Source organism: Mesoplodon mirus (assembly GCF_964341445.2).
Source record: "Mesoplodon mirus genome assembly, chromosome: 9".
NCBI classification, from domain to species: domain Eukaryota; kingdom Metazoa; phylum Chordata; class Mammalia; order Artiodactyla; family Ziphiidae; genus Mesoplodon; species Mesoplodon mirus.
Window position 1 is genome coordinate 108,646,279 of NC_138985.1, and position 22,190 is coordinate 108,668,468.

The 22,190-nt window shown below is 51.3% G+C and overlaps 1 protein-coding gene across 1 annotated transcript; it reads left to right on the forward strand.

Annotated features, from left to right (window-relative positions):
• Window positions 1–5,762: 5,762 nt before the first annotated feature.
• Window positions 5,763–19,651, forward strand: ZNF783 (zinc finger protein 783). The gene is made up of 7 exons (XM_082631999.1): window positions 5,763–5,892; window positions 8,591–8,992; window positions 9,071–9,197; window positions 9,361–9,489; window positions 13,204–13,332; window positions 14,623–14,733; window positions 16,502–19,651. Exons 1-7 carry the CDS (start codon window positions 5,869–5,871, stop codon window positions 17,341–17,343), a joined length of 1,764 nt encoding a protein of 587 aa, XP_082488125.1. The 5' UTR covers window positions 5,763–5,868; the 3' UTR covers window positions 17,344–19,651.
• The last annotated feature ends 2,539 nt before the right edge of the window (window positions 19,652–22,190 follow it).

Sequence of the window (22,190 nt, forward strand, 5' to 3'; positions counted from 1 at the left end):
CCTCCTGGCGCCAAGATGGAGGCGGTGCCTGACCTGGAGCAGTGCCAGAGGCCTGATGGCATAGCCTGACCTGCATCCTTCCTTAAACCGAGGGAGATGAGAAGAGGCGTGTATGGGAATACTCACCAACACCTGTGGTGGTCGAGGGCTGCAGGCAGTCTGAGCGTCTGAACGTTGGGAGGTAGAGAGGGCAGGTGAGACACAGTGGGTGCACCAGGAGTCCTGGGGAGCAGTTAGGGGTATTGGCTTAGCTACACATGTGGCCGTATGGGTCCATCTTAAACATGGTGCTGAGTGGCGAATGTAAGAAGTTGAATGAGATCTATAACAATACCATTTCTGTAAATTAAAAACGTACACAAAACAAATCACTTTGTAAGAACACATAGAAGCGAAAAGTTACATACAGGCATTACGGTTGCCCACGGGAGGAGTGAGTGGGATATGGGGTTGAGAAAGAACAAATTAAATAAATAGATAAAAATGAGCTTGGTCGCTGTAAGGTAAGAGATTATCTTGGTGTAGAAACGGAATGTGGAGGGAAGCTGTCGTAGGGCAGCGACGTGAGAGGTGCTCAGCTTCATTGTATGGAGGAAAACATCTGGAGCATCTCTCCTAAATCCCTTCTCCAGTCTCCTGCCTGCGAGTTTTTGCATTAGAGATACCCCCTATCCCATCCTTGACTATCTTGTCTCCCAGTGAGTGCTTTAATGTGACCAGCCTTTGCCTCGCATCATGGGGAGAAAAAGTACAAGAGAGGGTTCTATTTCTCCAGCAAAGTTAGGTTCTTCTTGAGGCAGGGAAATGATTGTCTTAATCCATCAGACTAGTGTAATAATGGCTGATGTTTACTGAGCGATCATGTGCTAGTCACTGTTTTAAGTTCTTCACATAAAAATGAACTTAATCCTCACAAGACCCTATGTGGTGGGTATGATTATTACCCCATTTCACACGTGAGATGCGGGAAGAGACCTGAAAGGTGATGCAGAAGCAGAGGTGGCTGTGAACCAGGCCATCTTGCTTCGGTGCTCACACACTCCACCACAGGCTCTGTTGCTTCTGGCTGACCATGATTAAGGACCTCGTGTCTGGGTTGGATTCTAAGTCCTTGTTACCCAAAGTGTGGTCTCTTCACCAGAAGCATTGGCACCCCCTGGGAGCTTGGTAGGAAGGCAGGCTCTGAGACTCACTTAATCAGAATCTGCATTTTAACAGGATCTCCAGGTCATGCTCTGCACACAGAATACACTGTTTGAAGTGATAACAAAAAGTCTTGCCTGCTTCAACTGTCCTTCATTGAAAGTCTGCTCTGCTGGGTGATAAGGAAACAGACTGTGCAACTGCTTGAAGGACAGGGATGATCAAGTTAGATTAAATCCGCATAGAGTGAAGAGTGAAATGCCAAACATCAGAGACTAACCTGTCCAATCTTCTCCTTCCTATTCCACCAGGTAGGGGCCTAGTCATCGCCCACCCAGTTTTCACTCAGTAACCTAACTGGTCTCCTACCCTTAATCACGTCCGTTTTGCTACCAGGGTTATTGTCCTGGAACACAGATTGGACATGGGCTTTCCTCAAAGCCTTGCAGTGCACTGCCTGGCTACTGATAAAGGGCAAGCTTTTAAGTGTAGAGCTCAAGACCTGGACAACCTAACCTACTCTGGGTTTGTTCACTTTTCACACTAAATTCTCTGCTGCTGCTGCAGTGGGATTCCCGTCACTTAATCAATAAGCCGTACTCTCCCACGACTGAATTCAGCTCCGGCTTTCCCCCTCCGGGGAATGCCCTTCTCTGTGAACCAAGTACTATTTATTTTTCACTACTCAGTTCATAGGCCCCCTTTTGTGAAAGCTTCCCTTGTTCATTTCTTTTATTCAACAAATATATGTTGAGCACCTATTATTTAAGTACTGTTTTAAATACTTGGGGTATGTCAGTGTACAGAAAAACAGTCTTTGCCCTAGTTGAGTTTACATTCTATCAAAATACATTTCCTTAAAAAAATTTTTTTAATTGAAGTATAGTTGATGTACAACATGTAAGTTACAGGTGTACAGTATAGTGATTCACAATTTTTAAAGGTGATACTCCATTTATAGTTATAAAATACTGGCTATATTCCCTGTGCTGTACAGTATATCCTTGTAGCTTATTTTGTGCATAATAGTTTGTACCTCTCAATCCCCTACCCTTGTGCTGTCCCCGCCCCCTTCCCTGTCCCCATTGGTAACCACTACTTTGTTCTCTATATCTGTGAGTCTATTCCTTTGTTATATTCACTAGTTTGTTGTATTTTTTAGATTCCACATATAAGTGATATCATACAGTATTTGTCTTTCTCTGTCTGACTTACTTCACTTGCATAATACTCTCCACGTCCATCCATGTTGTTGCAAATGGCAAAATTCCATTCTTTTTTTATGGCCGAGTAGTATTCCATTGTATATATGTACCACATCTTTATCCATTCATCTGTTGATGGACGCTTAGGTTGCTTCCATATCTTGACAATTGTAAATAATGCTGCTGTGAACAGTGGGGTGGAAATCTGTTCCCTTCTTGTACTGTACCTTTGCATAGCCTTAGATTTTGTTCACTCGTGAATATCTGAGTAGCCTCCATGTGCAGAGTCTACAGAGGGAGGGATAAAAGGTTAAATCAGATTTTGTTCTTGGGCTCACAGGCTGTCAAGGGACTTTAATAGAAAATAGAAAGTGAAGCTAAAATTCTGTAAGAGAACAATTACATTCAAGTTGCAGGACATTGGGAAAGGCTTTATGAGAGATGACATTTGAGCTGGACCTTTAAGGATGAGATGAAGGACATTCTAAAAAGGAGAGACATGACCAAACTAGACCTTATGGGGCATGAACCAATAAACACCAATTCATTCGACTTGGCTGGAGGGTGGGGTGGGAGGAGGGGAGTAGTGGGGGACGTGGTTGGAAAGAGAGGTTGGGGTCAGACTAAGGAGTTTGGATTGTATTGAGTTAGTAATGGGGAGCTGAGAGTTTTGAGCAAAAGGGTGACCTGAATCTAGCTGCGATTTGGGACTATAAGCCTCAGAAGAGGTACAGCATGCTTTTGTTGTTGCCGGGGTGGGGGATGTGTTAGAAGGTTTTTGAGTGAGAACAGCAAGAGCCAATGAGGATCTGACTGGGTACAGCTTCAGCGGGAAGAGAGTGATGGACGAGATCACCGAGGTGGAGTCAACAGGAGGCGATGCTCTTTGAAGGCGGGGACCAGGTCTTAATTGTATCCAGATTCCACAGCTCTGAGCATGGGGGCTTCCCACATAGTTGGTCACCGCACGTTTACTGAATGAACAGGTATAACAGGAATTCACAGGATAGGGAGCTCAGTGCTGTCTGAACTAGGGAGGGCTTCGTGGAGGAAGGGGGATTTCGTTATGCTTCTGGTCTCCCTCTGCTAATACTTCCCCTCCTACCACTTTACAATTCTGGGTGGGTCCACTTTCTAATCTAAAGGTAGGGTGAGGGGACCACGGGAATTTTCTCTCTGAGCTGCCCCATCTCCTGGCTGAGGGCACTAGCACTTGAGTATCTTGACCGCCCCCCAACCCTACGTGACCCTAAGGTGTTGTTTTAGCGGCCCTCACCTTCTGACCAGCCCATCTTCTGCGGCACAGGCCGATGGCCAACTGTCTCAGAGTGGGCTGCACCTGGGTGGAGTCACCCCTGTCCCTGCAGGGTCTGTGCCTCTACTTTGGAGATCCAGTGTTGTCAACTCACCCGGAGGTATTCAGGCCCTGGAGACCTGATCCAGAAAAGAGCAAATCCACAGGAGACAGATTAATAACGAAGGATGCAAGTAATTTTAATTTATATTAGGGCTACACCTGGCCTGACAACCAGGCTGGTCTGCTGCGGAAACCACATTATGGTGTCAAGTTTTTGTATTTTTTGTTCAATATATTTATAAAATCAGAGCATGGGAATGAGAGGCAGCTTTGGGAGCTAACGCACAGGGCAGTGTGCTCATTCAACCAGTAGAATCAGCATTTCATGGCAACTAGTTAGAAATGAAATTCTGGACTCCTACCCACTCCAGCCTCAGGCCTAGAAACTCTGAGACTGGCGCCCAACAGTCTGTATTTTAACAAGCAGTCCAAGAGAGCATGATGCACACTGAAGTTTGAATGCTGACTTACAGAAACTCTTCTAAAAAACTCAGACCAGCTGTCAAAAATTAGAGCACTCTTCCCTGAACAAAGCTTGTTTAGTACTAACATCTTCCTCTCCAATCCGTTTTCCAGACTCTTTCTGTTTGCCTCGGACATTAACTTACTTTATGAGATCACAACTTATAAATTTATAAGAAGTTTATAGTCCTTAATATTTTGGTCTTACTAACCCCTGCTGAGAACCGAGGGATGCTCTTCCTGTCTTCAGCACAAGTTTACAAACTGTCTTAAGGTCAGGTTACTTCAACAAGGATTTCCACAATAAACAATGCCATATATTGATTGGACTTCTTGTTACCTTAAAGTAACACTTCCTAACCTTGCCCCAAATTCTACGGGTGCACCTTACTTGGAGAAGGTATCAGTTTATTTATGTTCTTATTATATTGATTGACCACACTTTTGCTTGGATCAAATACATGGGCAAATCATTTTCTCCCTCCCTCCCAAGAGAAAAATACTAAGAAAAGAAACGAAAACAAAGCATACACACAAAGAAACAAAACTGCAGAGTAATTTCTAGTGGGAAGACTTTCCGGGCTTGTTGGACAAAGAGTGAGATGACTGGGAGATGCAGAAAAGATGGAAAATAAAAGTTAAATGGCATGCAGCATATTTTACTTTATATTCAGTGATTAACTGGTTTTCCAGAGCAAGGCTCGTGGGTTGCAGATGAGGAAAATAGGTCCTAGATTGAGTCGTTTATTCAAGATGCCTCAGGGCCTGAATTAGTGATGGATTTACTCTTGCTGCAGAGGATCCCCAGCTGGTGGCTGATGCGCAAGTGAAGACTGGGCGTGGCAAAGAGGGCTTCAGAGCACTCTGCGGAGGATGCTCGAGCCGCGTGTCTGCTGGGAAGGTGGGCCCCAGGGAAGGAGGAGGAGACCCAGGATCCCCAAACGGAGGTTTGGTGAGGGAGGCGGGGCTTTTTTTTTTTTTTAAGGAAATAAAATTTTCCTGAGTTCTTTCTATTTGTTCTGGAAAACTAGTTTAAAAACCCTTATCGATCCCTCCCACCCCCCTGGCTATTCCCGGGCAAAATGTATAGTCACTTTGGGTCCATTAGAGGTGTTCAAACGGCAAATCAAGTGCATACACTTGAGATTACCCGGCAATGACTGACCTTCTTCCCTCAAAGCTTCGAGGTTTCCTGCACGTTTCCGTTATTAGCTCCGTGGCTGGATTCCCCCAGCACCCCGGAGAGGGGTTAGGGTCCAACCGTGCCGGCCCTGCGCGTGGCCCGCGCCGCTCGGCCCAGGCCCGAGGGTCGCCTCCGCCCGACGGGAGCCCGTCTGGAGGGCCCCGCGGCGCGTGAGGCCCGGCGTCGACTACCGTGGCCCAGGAGAGGGCGGGCACCCCGCTCCCCCGGGGAGACTCCCGCGGCCGCCGGGGCGGGTGGGCGCGGAAGGCCGCGGGCCGCGGGCGTGTGGTCCTTCGGGCTGCAGGGGGCGCTGTGCGCGCCCTCGGGCCGGGCCGCGAGCGCAGCTCTTGTTTGAAGGGCTGGCGGGGCACGTGGCTCGGACGCAGCTCGCGGCCGCCCGGCAGGAGCTCCGAGGCTGGGTGGCTCAGCTCCGCCTCCGCCGCCGCCCCGCGCAGCGCCGCGCCGGGCCCGACAAGCCGGGCCTGAGGAGAGCCGCCGAGAGAAGGACGCGGGCAGCCATGGCCGAAGCGGCTCCTGCCCCGGTAAGCGCCCCCCGCGCGGACGCCCAGCCCGGCCAGGCCGCCGACTCCACCGCCGCGTGTGCCCGCGCGGGTCTCGGCCGGGCGGCCCGAGCGGCCCGGGCGCCGCCTCCGCCCAGGCCCGCGCTTCGGGCCCTCTCGTGCCGCCTAGACGCCCTCGTCCGGGCCGGGCTTTGAGGCCGAGCGGCCGGGCGGCCCAAACGCGAGGCCGGGCGCGGCGGGCGGACGGCCCCGACGTCGGGGGACAGGCCGGGCTTTCTAGTTACACTTAAGATGACAAGCCCTCGTCTTTGGACCGAATGGCTGTTTCCCCGCCCCGTCCATTGTCTCACTGGAGGTCCGGCGGCCCCGGAGGCAGGCAGGGGGGCAGGGGCGCCGGCCCCATTCGGTTCTGCCGACCGAAGTCTGAGGCTCGGGGCGGGGAGCGGTCCGAAGTCGCCCACCCAGTAGAGGCCAGAGCCTGACGCCCACCAGGGGCTCCGGAGTTACACCCCCCTTACGGTGCCCAAGTGTTCTTCTGACACCTAAGAGGTGTCAAGTGCTGTTTACTGGCGGGATTGTAGGTGTGATGCTTTTGTTGTTTTTTTGTTCTTGTTTTTGTTTTAAGATTAGTTTAGCAGATGTTACAATGTTGGCTGATAATGTGCAGTGTGTCCAATTCGGAGAAAATAATCTTCTGTCCTTTTTGGACATACTCGAAAAACATTTGTAAAGAGCTCAGTAAATGGTATCTACTATTATTAATACATCTTAATAAAGTTTTTGAAGCCGTGATTTTTCTGGATGCTGATTATTGTGGATGATTTTTAAGGAGGACCTTTTCTCTCCTCTTTAACTAGTGAGTTTGCTGTGTGCTTTTTTAAGGGTCCTCTGAGTGCAAGGGAGAAGAGGATGGGAGTTCTTGGGGTTTATGGCCCCCAGGAAGGCCTTTCTGTAGGGGGACAAGTGACCTTTTCAGCTCCCACTTAGCCCAGGGCCACTTTCTCAGTACTCTTTCTGACCATTCTTATCCACCCGCCCCTTTTCCTCTGCTGTCCTGTAGCACCTGAGGTCCCAAGAAACTCCTCAAACAGGACAGATTTGCCCTCAACTTTCGATAGCCCGTGGTATCACACTATTATTTAATTTATTATGACTATTTTTGTACAAAACTTTTCTCCGGGAGAAGGAAGAACCACATATTTTTTTCTGCATCCCCATTGCTCCTTTACTCTGACAGATGTTCAGTAATTGTTATTGAATGAATGTGTTGTTTAATTGTTTAGTCAGTCGCTCATTCAGTAGGTATTTATTGAGCATATTCTATGAATGAGGCAGTCTTTTAGAAGCTTACGTCATCATGGAGCTTATGTTCTCATGGGGGAAGCAAACTATAACACAGGCATACACATGGCACGATCATAGATTATTAGTGCTGTGAAGGAAGGGACTAGCAGGGGGCCTATGTTAGATGTGTCAGTCGGCGAAGGTCTCTTTGAGGCAGTGTTTAAGCTGGAGCCTTATACGAGAGGGAGCCAGGCATACAGAGAGGTGTGGGAAGAGCTAACACAAAGGTGGAGGAGACAGCTGGGCGCATCACAGGAATCCAAGGAGACCAGGGTGGCTGGAGTGTAGTTGATACCCAGGAGGATATAAGGTCAGGGAGGTAGGCTGGGATACGATAAGAAGTTTAGGTTTTATTCTGGGTACACGGGAAGCTGTTGATCAGGGACTAAAATGATCTAGTCTGTGTATTTAAAAGATTACTGATCACCCTGTGGAAAGTGCATTGTGGGGGGAGAAGGGCGAACTGGGGAGACCAGCTGGGCAGGATTGCAGTGGTTTGGGGGAAGGATGATTGGGACTTGGACTAGTCACGGCACAGAAGGAGAAAAGAGGATGGATTTGAGATAGTTTCAGAAGTTACACGGATAGGACTTGATGGTGATTTGACCATGAGGGTGAGTGCAGTGAAGGGATGAAGTGTCAATTCACCTTTCCAACAAAGCTTTTAGCGAGATGAACTGGGACTGAGACCTTGTCGTCAGGCACCACGGTAAGCTGAGGCACTGCAGGAGCTCTTTTCCGAGATGCTGAAGGACATTGTAATGAAAGAGGTGGAGGAAAAAGGCCATTTGAACTGCTGCATCCCTGAGCCAGAACCACCATCGTCATCATCCTCCTCATGATCAACAACACAGGGCTCACATTTACTGAGTATTTGCCATGTGCTGGACATTGTTAAGTGCTATTTACAAAGACTGTACCATTCATTCTTACAATCCTATCATGTAGGCACTGTTATTACCCCCATTTTATAGATGTGGGATTGAAGTTGAAATGCTTAACAAACCTTGCCAAAGTCAGCCAGCTCATGAGTAGTGGAGCTGCCGGCTGCACTCGGGTTGTTTGACTGCAGAGCTTCTGAGTTTCGGAGGAGGAGACTGAGACCCGGAAAGGAACTCACCTGTGTGAGGCCACACATGCTTTCCCGCTTTGGCCATGCCTTTCCTCCTGTTTCCCACTTGCTAACACCCTGGTCCAGCCAGTGTTTCCTGTCCTAGAGGCTGGATGTCCCCTCTCCCCATCCCCGGCTGCCTGACTGGTCCTCAGGATCCCAGATGGGGCTTCACCTGGGCAGGTGCCATTCTGAGGTTTCTTTTAGAGATGGACATTTTGACTGGATAATTCTGATCACATCTCTCTTTTCTCTTGTGGACAGGCTCCAGAGAGGGACAAGCAAACAGGGGATGAAAGGCCTTCGGCGCCTTCTCCATCACCCCAGCTGGCTGCTGAGAAGAGCTCATACCTCTACTCCACGGAGATCACGCTGTGGACGGTGGTGGCCGCCATCCAGGCCTTGGAGAAGAAGGTGGATTCCTGCCTGGCCCGCCTGCTGACTCTGGAGGGGCGGACAGGGAAGGCCGAGAAGAAGTTGGCCGACTGCGAGAAGACGGCCGTGGAGTTGGGGAACCAGCTGGAGGGCAAGTGGGCAGTGCTGGGGACCCTGCTGCAGGAGTACGGGCTGCTGCAGAGGCGGCTGGAGAACGTGGAGAACCTGCTGAGGAACAGGAACTTCTGGATCCTGCGGCTGCCCCCGGGCAGCAAGGGCGAGGCCCCCAAGGTAAGCCCTGGGCGCCGGGGGTGGGACAGCCCGTGCCCGTCAGCGTGCGGGTGAGCGTGCGTGACACTGTGGTTCCAGGTGCCCGTGACCTTTGATGATGTGGCCGTGTATTTCTCTGAGCCAGAGTGGGGCAAGCTGGATGAGTGGCAGAAGGAACTGTACAAGCACGTGATGCGGGGCAACTACGAGACGCTGGTCTCCCTGGGTAAGGCTATGTAGGCGGCGCTCTGGGCCTCGGTCCACAGATGGGCCTCCTGCAGTCTGGGTCTTGGCTTTGGCTTCTGTTCCTCTGGGGGTCTCTGCATCTCCGTGGGCCACTGTGTGGCGGGTGTGTAGTCCTGACCGAGCTGCCTCTGTTCTGTGTGCAGATTATGCCATCTCCAAACCGGACATCCTCACCCGGATGGAGAGGGGAGAGGAGCCTTGCCCTGAAGGCCCGAGGGGCCGGGAGGAGGGGAGTGACAGAGAGGAAGCATGCCCAAGGAGGCTGGGCACTGGTGAGTGGGGGCAAGATGGGGGTGTGGCTGGGGACAGTCCATCCATGTCCCCAGCCTCCCGCGCTTCCGAGCCGTGAGGCCAGGACAGAGCGCAGGCCCTTAACCCAGGGTGGGCCGCGCCCTAGCCGCCTTCACCCGTTTCACCTACGGGTGAAAGTTGTCCCATTTTTAGCTCTTGGGAGCCCCTTCAAGTTGACCTATAGGTCATTTTGATGTAACTTTGATGGCGTTCAGACACCATAAGATGTTCTAGTTTCATCTTGTATATTTCCTTCCCCAGACCTGGAATAAGAGTTTCTCCAAGAAGTTTTATCTTTCAATTAGGAATGGTATTCAGAGACTGCAGTATGAGTTCCAGTAGTTGCTAATTTTTGGCATTACTTCTAGGCCTTCTCAGAAAATATGTATTTCTGAGAAGAAAAAAATCATGAGTTCGTAATGATATTTCTAATTCAAATTTAATGTCCTTTGATTTTATACTTGTATGTCACTTTTACATGGACATCTTAAATTCCTCACTATATTAGCATAATTACTTATTTGCATTATCTTGTATCCAAATCTTAATATTTCATTATCCTATAATATCTTATTTGGAATAATAATAATTTGGAAATAATTTCAAATAATTGAGTCAATATTACTACTAACAATTACACTTCTAATTGAAATTTGAGATTTCTTTGCAGCTCTTTTTGTCATCTGAATGCATATTTCATTCAGGACTTAATAGACAAAATAATGCCTTTTAAAGTCGCTTGAAATAATTATTTTCTCTATGTGGTTATGCCACCAACTTGATATACAGTTAAGTTTTTTTGTTTCTGCTTAATTTTACTTATTTTTATTTATTTATTTAATTTATTTATTTTTGGCTGCGTTGGGTCTTCGTTGCTGCCTGCAGGCTTTCTCTAGTTGCAACGAGCAGGGACTACTCTTCATCGCAGTGCGCAGGCTTCTCATTGCGGGGGTTTCTCATTGCGGTAGCTTCTCTTGTTGCGGAGCACGGGCTCTAGGCATGCGGGCTTCAGTAGTTGTGGCACACAGGTTTAGTTGCTCCGCAGCATGTGGGATCTTCCCGGACCAGGGCTCGAACCTGTGTCCCCTGCAGGCAGATTCGTAACCACTGTGCCACCAGGGAAGTCCCTGCTTAATTTTAGGTTTTTAGCGATGGCTCTTTTTAATTCTGATTTAATTTAACTTTTTGAACATGTAAGACATGGTTGCAAAGTCAAAATGATTTAACAGGATACACTCAGGGAGGTCTCATTTCCACCCTTATCCCCTCCCTCTCCCTATAGATAACCATTTTTATTAACTTCTTGTTTATACCCCAGTGTTTTCTTTTGAAAATATCACTAATACATAGATACCTTTGTACTCCCCCATACTATTTGTCTTCGAAATATTTCATAGCGGTATGTAGAGATCTTCCTAATTTTTTGTGTGAATATGGAATGCTCCATGGTGTGATATACCATAGTTTATTTAACCAGTCTTCACTGATGGATTATTTGGGGAATAGCCAGTATATTGCTGATATAAATAATGCTGTAGGGAATATCTTGTGCATAAATCAGCTCATATTTTTGTCAGTTTATCTTTGGGATAGGATCCCAGAAGCTGGACTGCTGGGTCAAAGGTAAATGAATATGCAATTTTTAAAGAATTTATCACCAAATCCCTCTCCATAGGGGTTGTATCATTTACATTCCCATCAGCATTGTGAAAGAGGGCCTCTTTCCCACAGCCTTGCCACTAGAGAATGTGGTCGGACTTGTAGGATTTTTGTCTGCATAATAGGTAAGAAGTACTTCAGTGTAGTTAAAAAAAAATAGATTTATTAGAAATAATTCACAGACCATACAATTCACTCATTTAAAGTATACATTTCTATCATATTCATAGATAAGTGCAGCCAACACCACAGTCAACTTTATAACATTTTTGTCACCTCAAAAACAAGCTCTGTATATTTCAGCTATCACCCTGAACCCCTTCCCAGCCCCCCAGCCATAAGCAACAACAAATCTGCTTTCTGACTCTGTAGATTTGCCTATTCTGGACATGTCATGTAAATGGAATCATGTAGTATGTGGTCTTTTGTGTCTGTCTTCTTTCACTTAGCATAATGTATTCAAGGTTCATCTATACTGAGCTGTGTATTAGCACTTTATTTTTTCTTATTTTAGTCAAATACATATAACATAAAATTTACCATATTAACTGTTTTTGAGTATACAGTTCAGTGATATTAAATACATTAAATACATTCACCTATTGTTGTGAATGTATTGTTGTGCCACCATCACCACCATTCATGTCTTTTATTCTTTTACTGAAATTCTGTACCCATCAAACAATAACATCAAACAATAACACTCACCCCTTTCTCAGTCCCTGGCAACCACAGTTCTACTTTCTGTCTCTATGAATTTGAGTACTCTAAGTACTTCATATAAGTGGAATCATACACTGTCTTTTTGTGGCTGGCTTATTTCACTTAGCACAGTATCATCAAGGTTCATCTATGTTGTAGCATATGTAAGAATTTCCTTCTTTATTAAGGCTTTTATTATATTGAGGTAGTTTCCTTCTATTCTTAGTTTTCTGAGTAGTTTTTTCATAAAAGGGTGTTGAATTTTGTCAAATGTTTTTTCTGTATCAGCCGAGATGATCATGTGGTTTTTTTTCCCCCTTCATTTTCTTAAAGTGGTGTATTCCATTGATCCAGTTTCATATGTAGAACCATCCTTGCATTCCAGGAATAAACTCCACTTGGCTATGATATTTGATCCTTTTAATATGCTGCTGAATTCGGTTTGCTAGCATTTTGTTCATATTGGGATACTGGTCTGTAGTTTTCTTGTAGTGTCTGTCTGGCCATGGTAACAGTGTAGCTTTGTTTGTTTATGGCCATTTTAATTTTTTATTCTGTGAAATATTCATGTCTTTTCCCGTAGGAAGCTTTTTTTAAAAATAAACTTATTTATTTTATCTGTTTATTTTTGGCTGTGTTGCGTCTTCGTTGCTGCACGCGGGCCTTCTCCAGTTGCAGCAAGTGGGGCTACTCTTCGTTGTGGTGTGCGGGCCTCTCACCGCAGTGGCTTCTCTCGTTGCCAAGCACGGGCTCTTGGCTCGCGGGCTCTGGAGTGCAGGCTCAGTAGTTGTGGCGCACAGGCCCAGTTGCTCTGCGGCATGTGGGATCCTCCCGGACCAGGGCTCGAATCCTCGAATCCGTGTCCCCTGCATTGGTAGGCGGACTCTCAACCACTGCACCACCAGGGAAGCCCCCTCCCCTAGGAAGCTTTTTAAAAATGCATACTTCCTAGGCCCACCCAGAACTAACTGATAAGAATCTTGGGGGTGCTCCCCAGGGGATCTTTATATACCAGCCTGGTGGAGGACCTGGGATTGGGAACTACCGTTGAAGTGTTCTGAGCCAGGAGTCCTTAAAAAGCCAGATCTTTGGTCCTGCTGTGTCATGACCTGTGTGGTACTATCGGATAACTTAACATGCTATATATACCATTTCCTTTTCTCAGACATGGAGGCTTTAGTCTAGAATCTAGTTACTAGACGATCAGTAAAGTTCACTTAATTATCATACCCTGTGTTTGACCTGATGCTCCAGGTGACTGCACTTAGCCACTCCCCAGAGGCTCCTGGGAGACCTCTGCGTTGCCCGTAGTGTCACTGATTTGCATTCCCCAGGCCTTCCTCCGTACCCAGAGCACATCTCCAGCCCAGTCAGCCCTGCCCAGAAGGAGCCGAAAGAAGGTCAGGCCTCCAAGCAGCAGCAAGACTCAGAAACAAGAGTAACCCCACCTGAAACGAGCACTGGTGAGTGAGCACTGGGCAGCCGTGTGAACAGGACCAGACAAATGGTACTGAGCATAAGTGCTGCAGCTCGAGGTAGGGAAAGATGGCTGGGGGCTGGGCCGGGCCGGGCAAGACTGCACAGGCTTCCTGGAAAAGGGCCCCTGAGACAGGCCTTAGAAGTAGATTTTGCTGGGAACATAGGGTATTTTCAGCAGGAGAAAACAGTCTAAGCAAAGGTATGGGTTACTTAGGTATGTTGGGGGCCAGGTATACTGATCGGGCTGGAGTGAGGGGAAGGGCACAGGAGGGGGACATGGGTCTCTTCAGGGTTCTTAAGACAATCCCGTTAATGGGGCAGTACGTGTCGTATGCCTAGCAGAGTGCCGGCATGTGTGTTCCTCAGTGAGTGTCCTCTTCTGAAGACCGGTGAAGCTCCAGTCACCGCTTCCAGTGTTCTCTGCTTTTGTTTAAAGGAAATCCTTGCCCATCCTGTCACAAAAATGGATTATATTCGGGGGCATTTAGCATAGCACTTGGCAGGTGACCCAGAGCCTTGTTTTCTGTCTCCAGACTGCTCTGTGCTGGCTTGGCGTCCCCCTCCTGCCGGCCCGACCGTTCAGTCTCTGGGTTGCTTTCTATCCAGTTACTTCTGTGCATCTTCCCCACTGAATATGGGCCCCTGCAGTTGGAGGTGACAACCCCATCCCCGCTTCCCTGTGTCCATCCTTCCCAGCCAGTGTGTAAGAGGACTAGGACCTTCTCATTGTCCTTGCTCTGTTGCAAACCTGGTGCTGTGCCCTGGGGCCTCCCCAAACCCTCTGTCCTTTTTTTTTTTTTTTTTTGCGTCACACGGGCCTCTCACTGTTGTGGCCTCTCCCTTGCGGAGCACAGGCTCCAGACGCGCAAGCTCAGCGGCCATGGCTCACGGGCCCAGCCGCTCCACGGCATGTGGGATCTTCCTGGACCAGTGCACGAACCCGCGTCCCCTGCGTTGGCGGACTCTCAACCACTGCTCCACCAGGGAAGCCCCCCTCTGTCCTTTTGAGGCCCATCAGGGTGACCCCCAGATGCAGAGGGGCCAGGTGTTAGCACCTCCTGCATGGGAATTGGGGGTGTGGCCTTCCCCGGTCTCCGCCCACCTCTGAGCAGAGGCTGCGGGGTGGGGCACCTGCCACCCTTGGGACAGAACCCGGCGCTCCCTCCTCCTGGGCCGCAGGCGCTTGAGCGTGTCCTGGGCCTGCTAGGGAATGGCTGGGTCTCCCTGTGGGAGCCTGCTGTTGGGAAAGGCCCTCATGGGACTCTCTCTCACAGGACCGCTAGCCAGCACTAGCGTTTTGTCCTCGGTTAAACGGGAGGAAGAATCTTCAGATGGGGAGTCACCCACCTCCCCTCCCAGGGACATCCTGCCCGGCACGGGGCCAGGTGAGTGAAGGGAAGAGGCCCCGTGGCCACAGCAGCGCCTTGGAGGAGCTCGGGGGCCCTTTGGGAGTGGGTAGGGCTTGCATGATGGACCTGGTGAGGGGTTTCCTCCTGAGGGCTCCCTCCCTCACCCCCCAAGTATTACTTCCCTGGGGCTCTGGGGACCCAGATCACCTATGGTCCTCTTCCTCCCCCATCGTGGTCTGGTCTGGCTGGAAAGGTGCTGCTTAAAACAAGCTGTGTGCCACCAGGTGTGGCCTCCTCACAGCCACCCTGTGAAGTGGCCCAGCCTCACAGCCTCTCGCATCTTGCAGCTGGAGTCTGGAGGCCTGTGATTTAAATTTAGCTCTTCCTGCTTAGAGTCTGTGTGTTTTCTATAAACCGGGCTTACATCCTGATAAGCAGGAAAAAAGAAAGCGATTATTGCCTATTTTGGCCCAATAGAAAGGGATCCAGCTGTCCCCCCATTCCATCCTGGTACCTGCTTCGCTGGGAGGCAAGCATGAGATCTGGGCCCGCCTTGGGGTTGTGTGTGGCTGCAGGTGGGCTGCAGATGAAGAGATCTGGGAGCCTTGGCCTTTACAGAGAAGAGGGCCCGAGACCCTCACTAATTTCTAAGCTCAAGACCACCGTGGGGGCCTCTTCAGTGCAACAAGGTTTTACCTCAAAGTTTACATGATTCTTAGACTCTTAACGATTCTGTAGCTGGAGGGCTAAATTAAAAACAGTGGGTCATTTCTGACATAGAAATAAAGTTCTGCCATGAGTTAATTTGTGAGGATTACTGGGTGAGCGGTGAGCAGAGAATCCAAGGTCTTGCTGTCAGGCGCTGCCCTGGAGGTTCACCAGTTAAGGGCTCTCTTCCTCAGTGGCCTCCCGGCTTGCGGTTTAAGCTCAGGCTTCAGCAAGAATAGAAATCACTCTTGTTTTGGATCTTGGAAGTTGCCTAATGAGGGCTGAAGGTTTTCATTCTAACAGGCAGCGGGCAGGGTTCCCTGTCACCGTTGAGCAGACTGTGCGGTCTAGCAGCTGAGGCTGCCGGATCCTGGGGAATGGTTGGCTGGCTCCAGAGGGAACCAGAGGTGACCAGCAGCTGGAGGAGGTGGGAGAATGCCGGGTTCCAGGCAGGGCTCTGCGGCCAGGACCAGCCTCCTCAGCGACAGGGACCCCTGAAGCTGCTGCTGAGACCACCTGTCGCTGCCTGAGTCCCACCTCAGAGTCAAGCGTGACCCGCACTGAGGCCCAGCCGGGAAGCCCAGGACTCGTGCCTGCTTTCTGTCACCTGAGAGTATGGTGCCAGGCAGGTGGTGGACGGTCGGTGTGGATTTGTTACTTGGTTGCGTAGCTCTGAGGGGGGCTCAGTCACCCACCACCTCCAGGCCTGAAGCCTCTTACCTAGTCTGGGGGCATCATGGCCCGCAGGGCTCATTGTCATTCACAGATCAGAACTAAAGTCGTCAGAACTTTGGAGGTCCCGCATGGTCAGCATGCCTCAGGGCCCAGGACATAGGCCTCCCTTTGTCTGCCTTTCATTTTCCCACCCATCTGCCTCCCGGTCTGACCCCTGACCCCTGACCCCAGCTCCTGGGTTTGCAGCAGTGTTCCCCTGCTCTGGCTGGGAGCGCTGGGAGGAGGAGGGGCCCGGGGAAGGCTGGGGGCGGGCGGGGCTGGTGTGGCTGGAGCCTTGCCGGGAGGCCGGGACTGGGTCTGTGGCCCGGGTGGGGGCCGGCGGTGTGGCCCGCTTGAAATCAATGCAGACTCCATTTGCCAGGTGGTGGCGGTATGGTCATCAAGACGGAAGCACAATCTGAGGACGAGATGATGCCTGAGCAGCTCTACCTGGGGGAGTCCCCGAGCCAGCCAGAGTGTAGACTCCCCAAAGGGCCCCGGAGCAGGACCGGGGGTTCCGGCCGGCTTCACTCGGGGGCAGTGCCCAGGGTGCGGGCAGGGGACCCTCTGCCACCGGGGGCACCGGGGGCGGGGGGCGAGCCGCCTCGCATCCTCCCCCGCCGGCGAGAGCGGGCCTTCCCCTGCCCTGACTGCGGACAGAGCTTCCGCTTGAAGATCAACCTGACCATTCACCAACGGACCCACGCGGAGGAGGAGCAGCAGCGCGGGGAGGCCCGGGGCGGCTCGGCCTCCGGGGCCGGGGCACGTGCCCACCCCGCGCTGGAGCCGGGGGAGGTGGTGGTGCCCGGCCCTGTCATCCGCTGGCTCCCAGAGGAGCCCGAGGGCCGCCGCTGCTTCGTGGGGCGGAGGCCGGCGGCCGCCAAGGTGTACCACTGCAGCGAGTGCCTGCGCTTCTTCCAGCAGCGGAAGAGCCTGCTGCTCCACCAGCGCCTGCACACCGGCGACAGCCAGGGCTGGCCCGCCTGCCCCTACTGCGGCAAGGCCTTCCGCCGGCCCTCGGACCTCTTCCGGCACCAGCGCATCCACACGGGCGAGCGGCCCTACCCGTGCCCCGAGTGCGGCCGCGCCTTCAACCGCAACCACCACCTGGCGGTCCACATGCAGACGCACGCGCGCGGCCAGGGCGGCCCGCACGTTCCGGCTCCCCCCGCCCGCCTGGGCAGCCCGCCGCTGGCACGGCCCAGCCCCTCCGAGGAGGGCTGACCGGGCAGGAGCCTGCGGGGCACACCCTGCAGGACCACCTCTCCACCGGCGGAGCCTTTCCACTTGTGCCTGATGCTGGTTCCTCCTTCTGGGATGGCTTTGGAGAGAGCTTTTTTCCCTTCATTCAAATGGGAAGCAGTGGCCTTTTTGATGACAAGAGTGTATGCGTGCCAGATGCCTCAGTTTCCTAAGTTTGTCACTCTGCTGCCTTTTCTACATTCCTGACTTATACAGGAGCCACTAAGGCTCAGGGGATGCCAAGCTTTGGTGGGGGCCTTTGATGGGTACCATGGACAGGCAACAGGACCAGAGGCCATGGCCTTTCTAGTAGGGGGTGTTCGAGACACGGAGAGCCTGGGGTTTGATTTTATACACAGAGGTCTTGGCCTTCTGTCAACACGAGAAACAGCAGAGTGGACAGACAGCCTGAAGAATAGGCACTGGAAATTTAAGTTTTCTACTGTTATTTTGAAACTTTTTTTTATGGAGATTTTCTAAGTGCTTCTGTAAGTATTGTGTGTGGTTGTAAAGGGAACCAAGAACTCCTGAGGGGCAGGGATTATTCTGCCACCTCCTTGTGTGTGGGGATGGCAGAGGGACTGTCCAGACCAGCCTGGGAATGCCTGTTGATGGGGATGCCTTGGCTACTGCCCTGGAAACCAGGTGTCTTCCCAGGTGTGTGTTCCTTGGCCTAGACTGATTCCCAGTATTCCTGGTCCTTTCCCCAGTGGGTGTTCACATCCATGATTGATTTTGGTAATCAGCTGAGAGCGGGGAACTGCAGCCTGGAGTGGATGACATTTGCCCCAAGGTCTCAGTGTTCATGGGTGTGCACGCTCCATGGACTGGACCCCACCTGACACCTGGGGGGTGGGGGAGGTCAGGTGCAGAGCGGGCCCAGGAAGTTCCTCCCGAGAGGAAGATCCTGGTCTGAGTGAGGCTGGTCAGCCCACATGGACTGTGGGGTTGCCAGGCCTGATTTGTCACATTAAAGGAGGGGGTTGTCTTCTAGAACTTGGGGCTCATGGCAGAATTAGGCCAGGAGATCTAGGTGAATCTTTTAACCACCTCCATCCTCGTGTTACTTGTCTGTCGAAGGTGGTAATGACCCCAGTGCATCCTACCTCACCTTAAAGTTGTCAGGGTCATAATAGATTTAGAGGCACAGCGGGACAAATAGGAAGCCTGATTTCGACCTTCCTTTCAAGTTCAGGGCCCCCTTTCTCTTTCATGTTGATCTCCAGCCCTCTTCCCAGTCAGAATCAAGAAGGACCTTTATTTTCTGGAGTGAGTGGAAGGTCCCACGGGTGCAGAGTGAGGTAAGACTTTCCCTTTGGGCTGTATCCCCCAGGAGCCTTTTGTACCTCAGTGGAACAAATTCTCACCAAAGCAATGAGGTTCAAACTGTGGAGGTTAGGGCAATAGCATTGGGCCTCGTGGAGAAGTCTTGATGGCAGCTAGTTTCTTGTGCCTCTTAAATCACACCACTTTGGGTGCTCCCCATAAACCAGCCCTCGGTCTGGGTGATTTTGAAGCTGGAGTGATGGGTCCTCAGCTCTTCTGATTGTTGTCTTACTTATCTGGCACTATGTGAAGTGTCCAGTGTTCAGGCCTGCTTCCAGGTGCCTGGGTCCCTGGCTGTGCCACTTCCTCTTGCCCCCCTCTGACTCTCGTACCTCTCCTAAAGTCCTGAACAGGGTTGGGGGCAGATGGAAACATTGCTCTCATCTCTGGGGCAAGAGTATACACGTCAGTGACCGCTCAGCCAAGCTCCTCTGGGCTTGGGAGAGGTGCCACCCTTCCCTGCCATAGGTTCTGTTTGCTCTGGTATCTCCCAGTCAGGCCTGGGCTGTCAGCAAGTGCTCAGGCAGGATGTAGTGCTAGTGAAGCTGCTGAGAGCCCTCAGCTGCAAGAGCTAGTCTCAGGTGTTTCCTTGGAAGGCCTCAGGCCTCAGAGTTTCCAGGCTTTTCTAATGCTTAATGCCCTGTGTAAATATGCAGACTCTAACAGAAGCAGCAGTTACTGTGCAGTGGTGCTCCTCTTCCAAAGCATTCAGTGTGCCAGGCTCCCGGCTAGGCCCCGTGAGTTTGCCTGGCACTCAATAGGTGTTCAAAGGACATTCTTTACACTAAAATGAGTCAACGGAGGCTGCGTCACCTGGGAGGCTGGAGCCTGGTTTGACCCCAGACCCCCAGTTCTGGGTCTCGGGTTTCTCATTTGTAAAGCAAAGTTGGGGTTCTGGTGTTAAAGGCCCTTAAGAACTGTGACGGTGGTGGAACCTTGGCCCCATCAGTGCTCAATAAATATGTTGGACTCTATACGTGCACGTGACCTGGTTCCTGCTCTCTGGGAGTCCGCGGCGGTGCGGAAAGTCCCTGCCTGCCACGCGGTTGGGCTGCTCGGCCGAGCTCGGGTCCGCATTCACGCTTGAAAGCGGCCCTCGCGCCGGGCGCTCCCACGGAACTGGCACCCACCCCTGCCCCGCGCCCACAGAGCCCTGGCGCACACCGCGGGGGCGGGGCCTCCGGGCCGGCCAATGGGGGGCAGGCTCCGGGCTGCCGGGGTCGCCCGTGCAAGGGGTGGGGGCGGAGCTTCCCAGTCTGACCAATGGGGAGCCTCCGGGCGGCGGGGTGGGGCCCAGCTCGTGGCCCGGGGCAGCGTGCCCCGCGCCCGCGTGGTTCTGTTGCTGCTGCTCGTCAGGTTCCTTTCATTCCCGCGCGTCCGGAGCAGCCCGGCCCGACGGCCGCGAGAGCACGGGAGATCTTGCAGAGAGGCCGGGGGCTGGCCTGCGTGGGCCACCCGGCGGCGGCGGCGGCGGCAGCGACTCCCCGGCCCGGCCGGACAGTGCAGGCCCATGGCCGAGGCGGCCCGGCTCCGGTGAGGGCGGCACTCACAGAGGATGTCCTGCCCTCACCCCGCCCCTCCTGGAATTGGGGAGGTTCACACTGGGTAGAGGGTCTAGGAAAAAGACGCTTGAGGCCGAAGGGCCTGAGGGGAGCTGTTTGAGGTCTCACGATAAAATCCCTTCTCCTTTCTTGGCCCAGGTTTACTCGCCTATAGACTTAACCACAATGTTTTCGAGGTTTCCGCCAGCCCTGACGTTCTGTGACCCGGCTCAGGGGCTCAGGGTGGGTGTGTGGGGCGGATGGACTGTGACCATCCTCACTCCAGAGACACAACCGGGCCCCCCTCCTGGACCTGTCTTTCAGCCCCCGTCCCCTAAAATGATCATCTCAGGGAGACCGTGACCCCATTCTCATCCCTTTCCCAAGCTAAGATCAGTGCTATTGTCTGGTGACCTTATTTCCACTCCAGTCTAGGCCCTTGGCTTCCTCCTGTCAGCAGTCTTGCCTCTGGCTGTGAGGGTCGTGTAAAGCTCTTCTAGGTATGAACTCTGATTCCTATCAGGATGTATTTGGGTGCCTGCTCACTCTTTTCTGAAATTCCCCAGGGTGTCCCTCCTATTGCTGCTAGGAGGGGGTCTGCATCATAGAGGACTTCTGGTTAGTGTCTCAGGCTCAAGTTTGAGGCCATCCCTGGCCTGTGTGACAAGAACTATCAAGATGAGATTTTTCTATGTCTCTGAAGGCAGAGGAGTCATCTCCTGGTGGACATAACTTTGAGATGGTTTTAGATACATTCCTGGATGCCAGATTTGTGACAGGGCACTGTGGGGAAATAAGCTGTTTTATCCCTAATCTGTGGAAGTGGGGTCTGCCTCCTCTAGGCTACATCTTATACCGGTCAGAGACCAGACTCAGAGGTGGAACAGTTATGCTGTGAAAGAAGGAAGGGACAAGTGTGAGGTGACCAGTCCCTAGCACATGTGGGACACTTGGCTAAGTGCTTTTATGGAGAAGGTGTTGGGGGGACCTCAGGTGCACAGAATTGGATTAGTCACAGTCTTTGGTTTATAAACATTATGATCATTGGTCCACAGCCTTTATATTTGTTTTAGTGATGTAATACGTGCCAATATAATGCTCCCTGAGTGCTTTTCCGTACCTACAGTGCATTTCATCCTCGCAAAATGCACAGGATTCAAATGGCAGGATAGGTGTTGAGTCAAGTTCTTGCAGAGTTCCATTTCCAGGAATGTTTCCATTAAATGTCAGCTGTCCCCACTGAGGCATTCATGAATTTCTTATTTTATTACTTCTAGTAATACATGGTACATTTTCCACCTCCCGTGGCAGGATATTCTTTGAAATATTTCTTTCTTCTGACTACTCTTAAATGCTGGCTTTTGACTTTCTCTGGCTCCATCTCCTGCCAGCTAGGACCTGGCCTCCTAGTGTGGAGACAACCCTGAAGCTGGTTGACAAGGCACCTGGGTCACGGGGACCTGATATCTCAGGCAGGTTAGGAGGTCACATACTAGTAACTGTCAGGGTGGAAGTGCCGTAGAAATCACAGCACCAAGGCCAGAACAACAGGGCCTCGCTCACCTCTGTGCCCAGGAATGCAGGCAGTAGGTTTGCTCTGGAACACCCAGGAACTGAAATAGCAATCTGTGTGTACATTGGTCCCCTGAGAAATTTTCTGGATCTCACTCACTTCCTTTCTCCTACTGGGCTGTGTTCTTGGGTGAAAAAGTGGTTGGTTAAATAATTGACTAAGTTTATACCACTATTGTCTGGTAGGGCTGGGATTCAAATCCCTTATACTGACTGTCCATTTATGATGGTAATGCTTTGTCATACCATTTACCATTACCCCTGGGTCTTGGTTCAAGATTCTTCCCACAGGAACTCTGTGGGGTCAGTGTCTGCTATCTTTGACAGTCTGCCGGGTGAGGTCTGTTTGGAGGTCTGACCAGTGAGGCCTTCTAGCACCTGGAAGAAGTT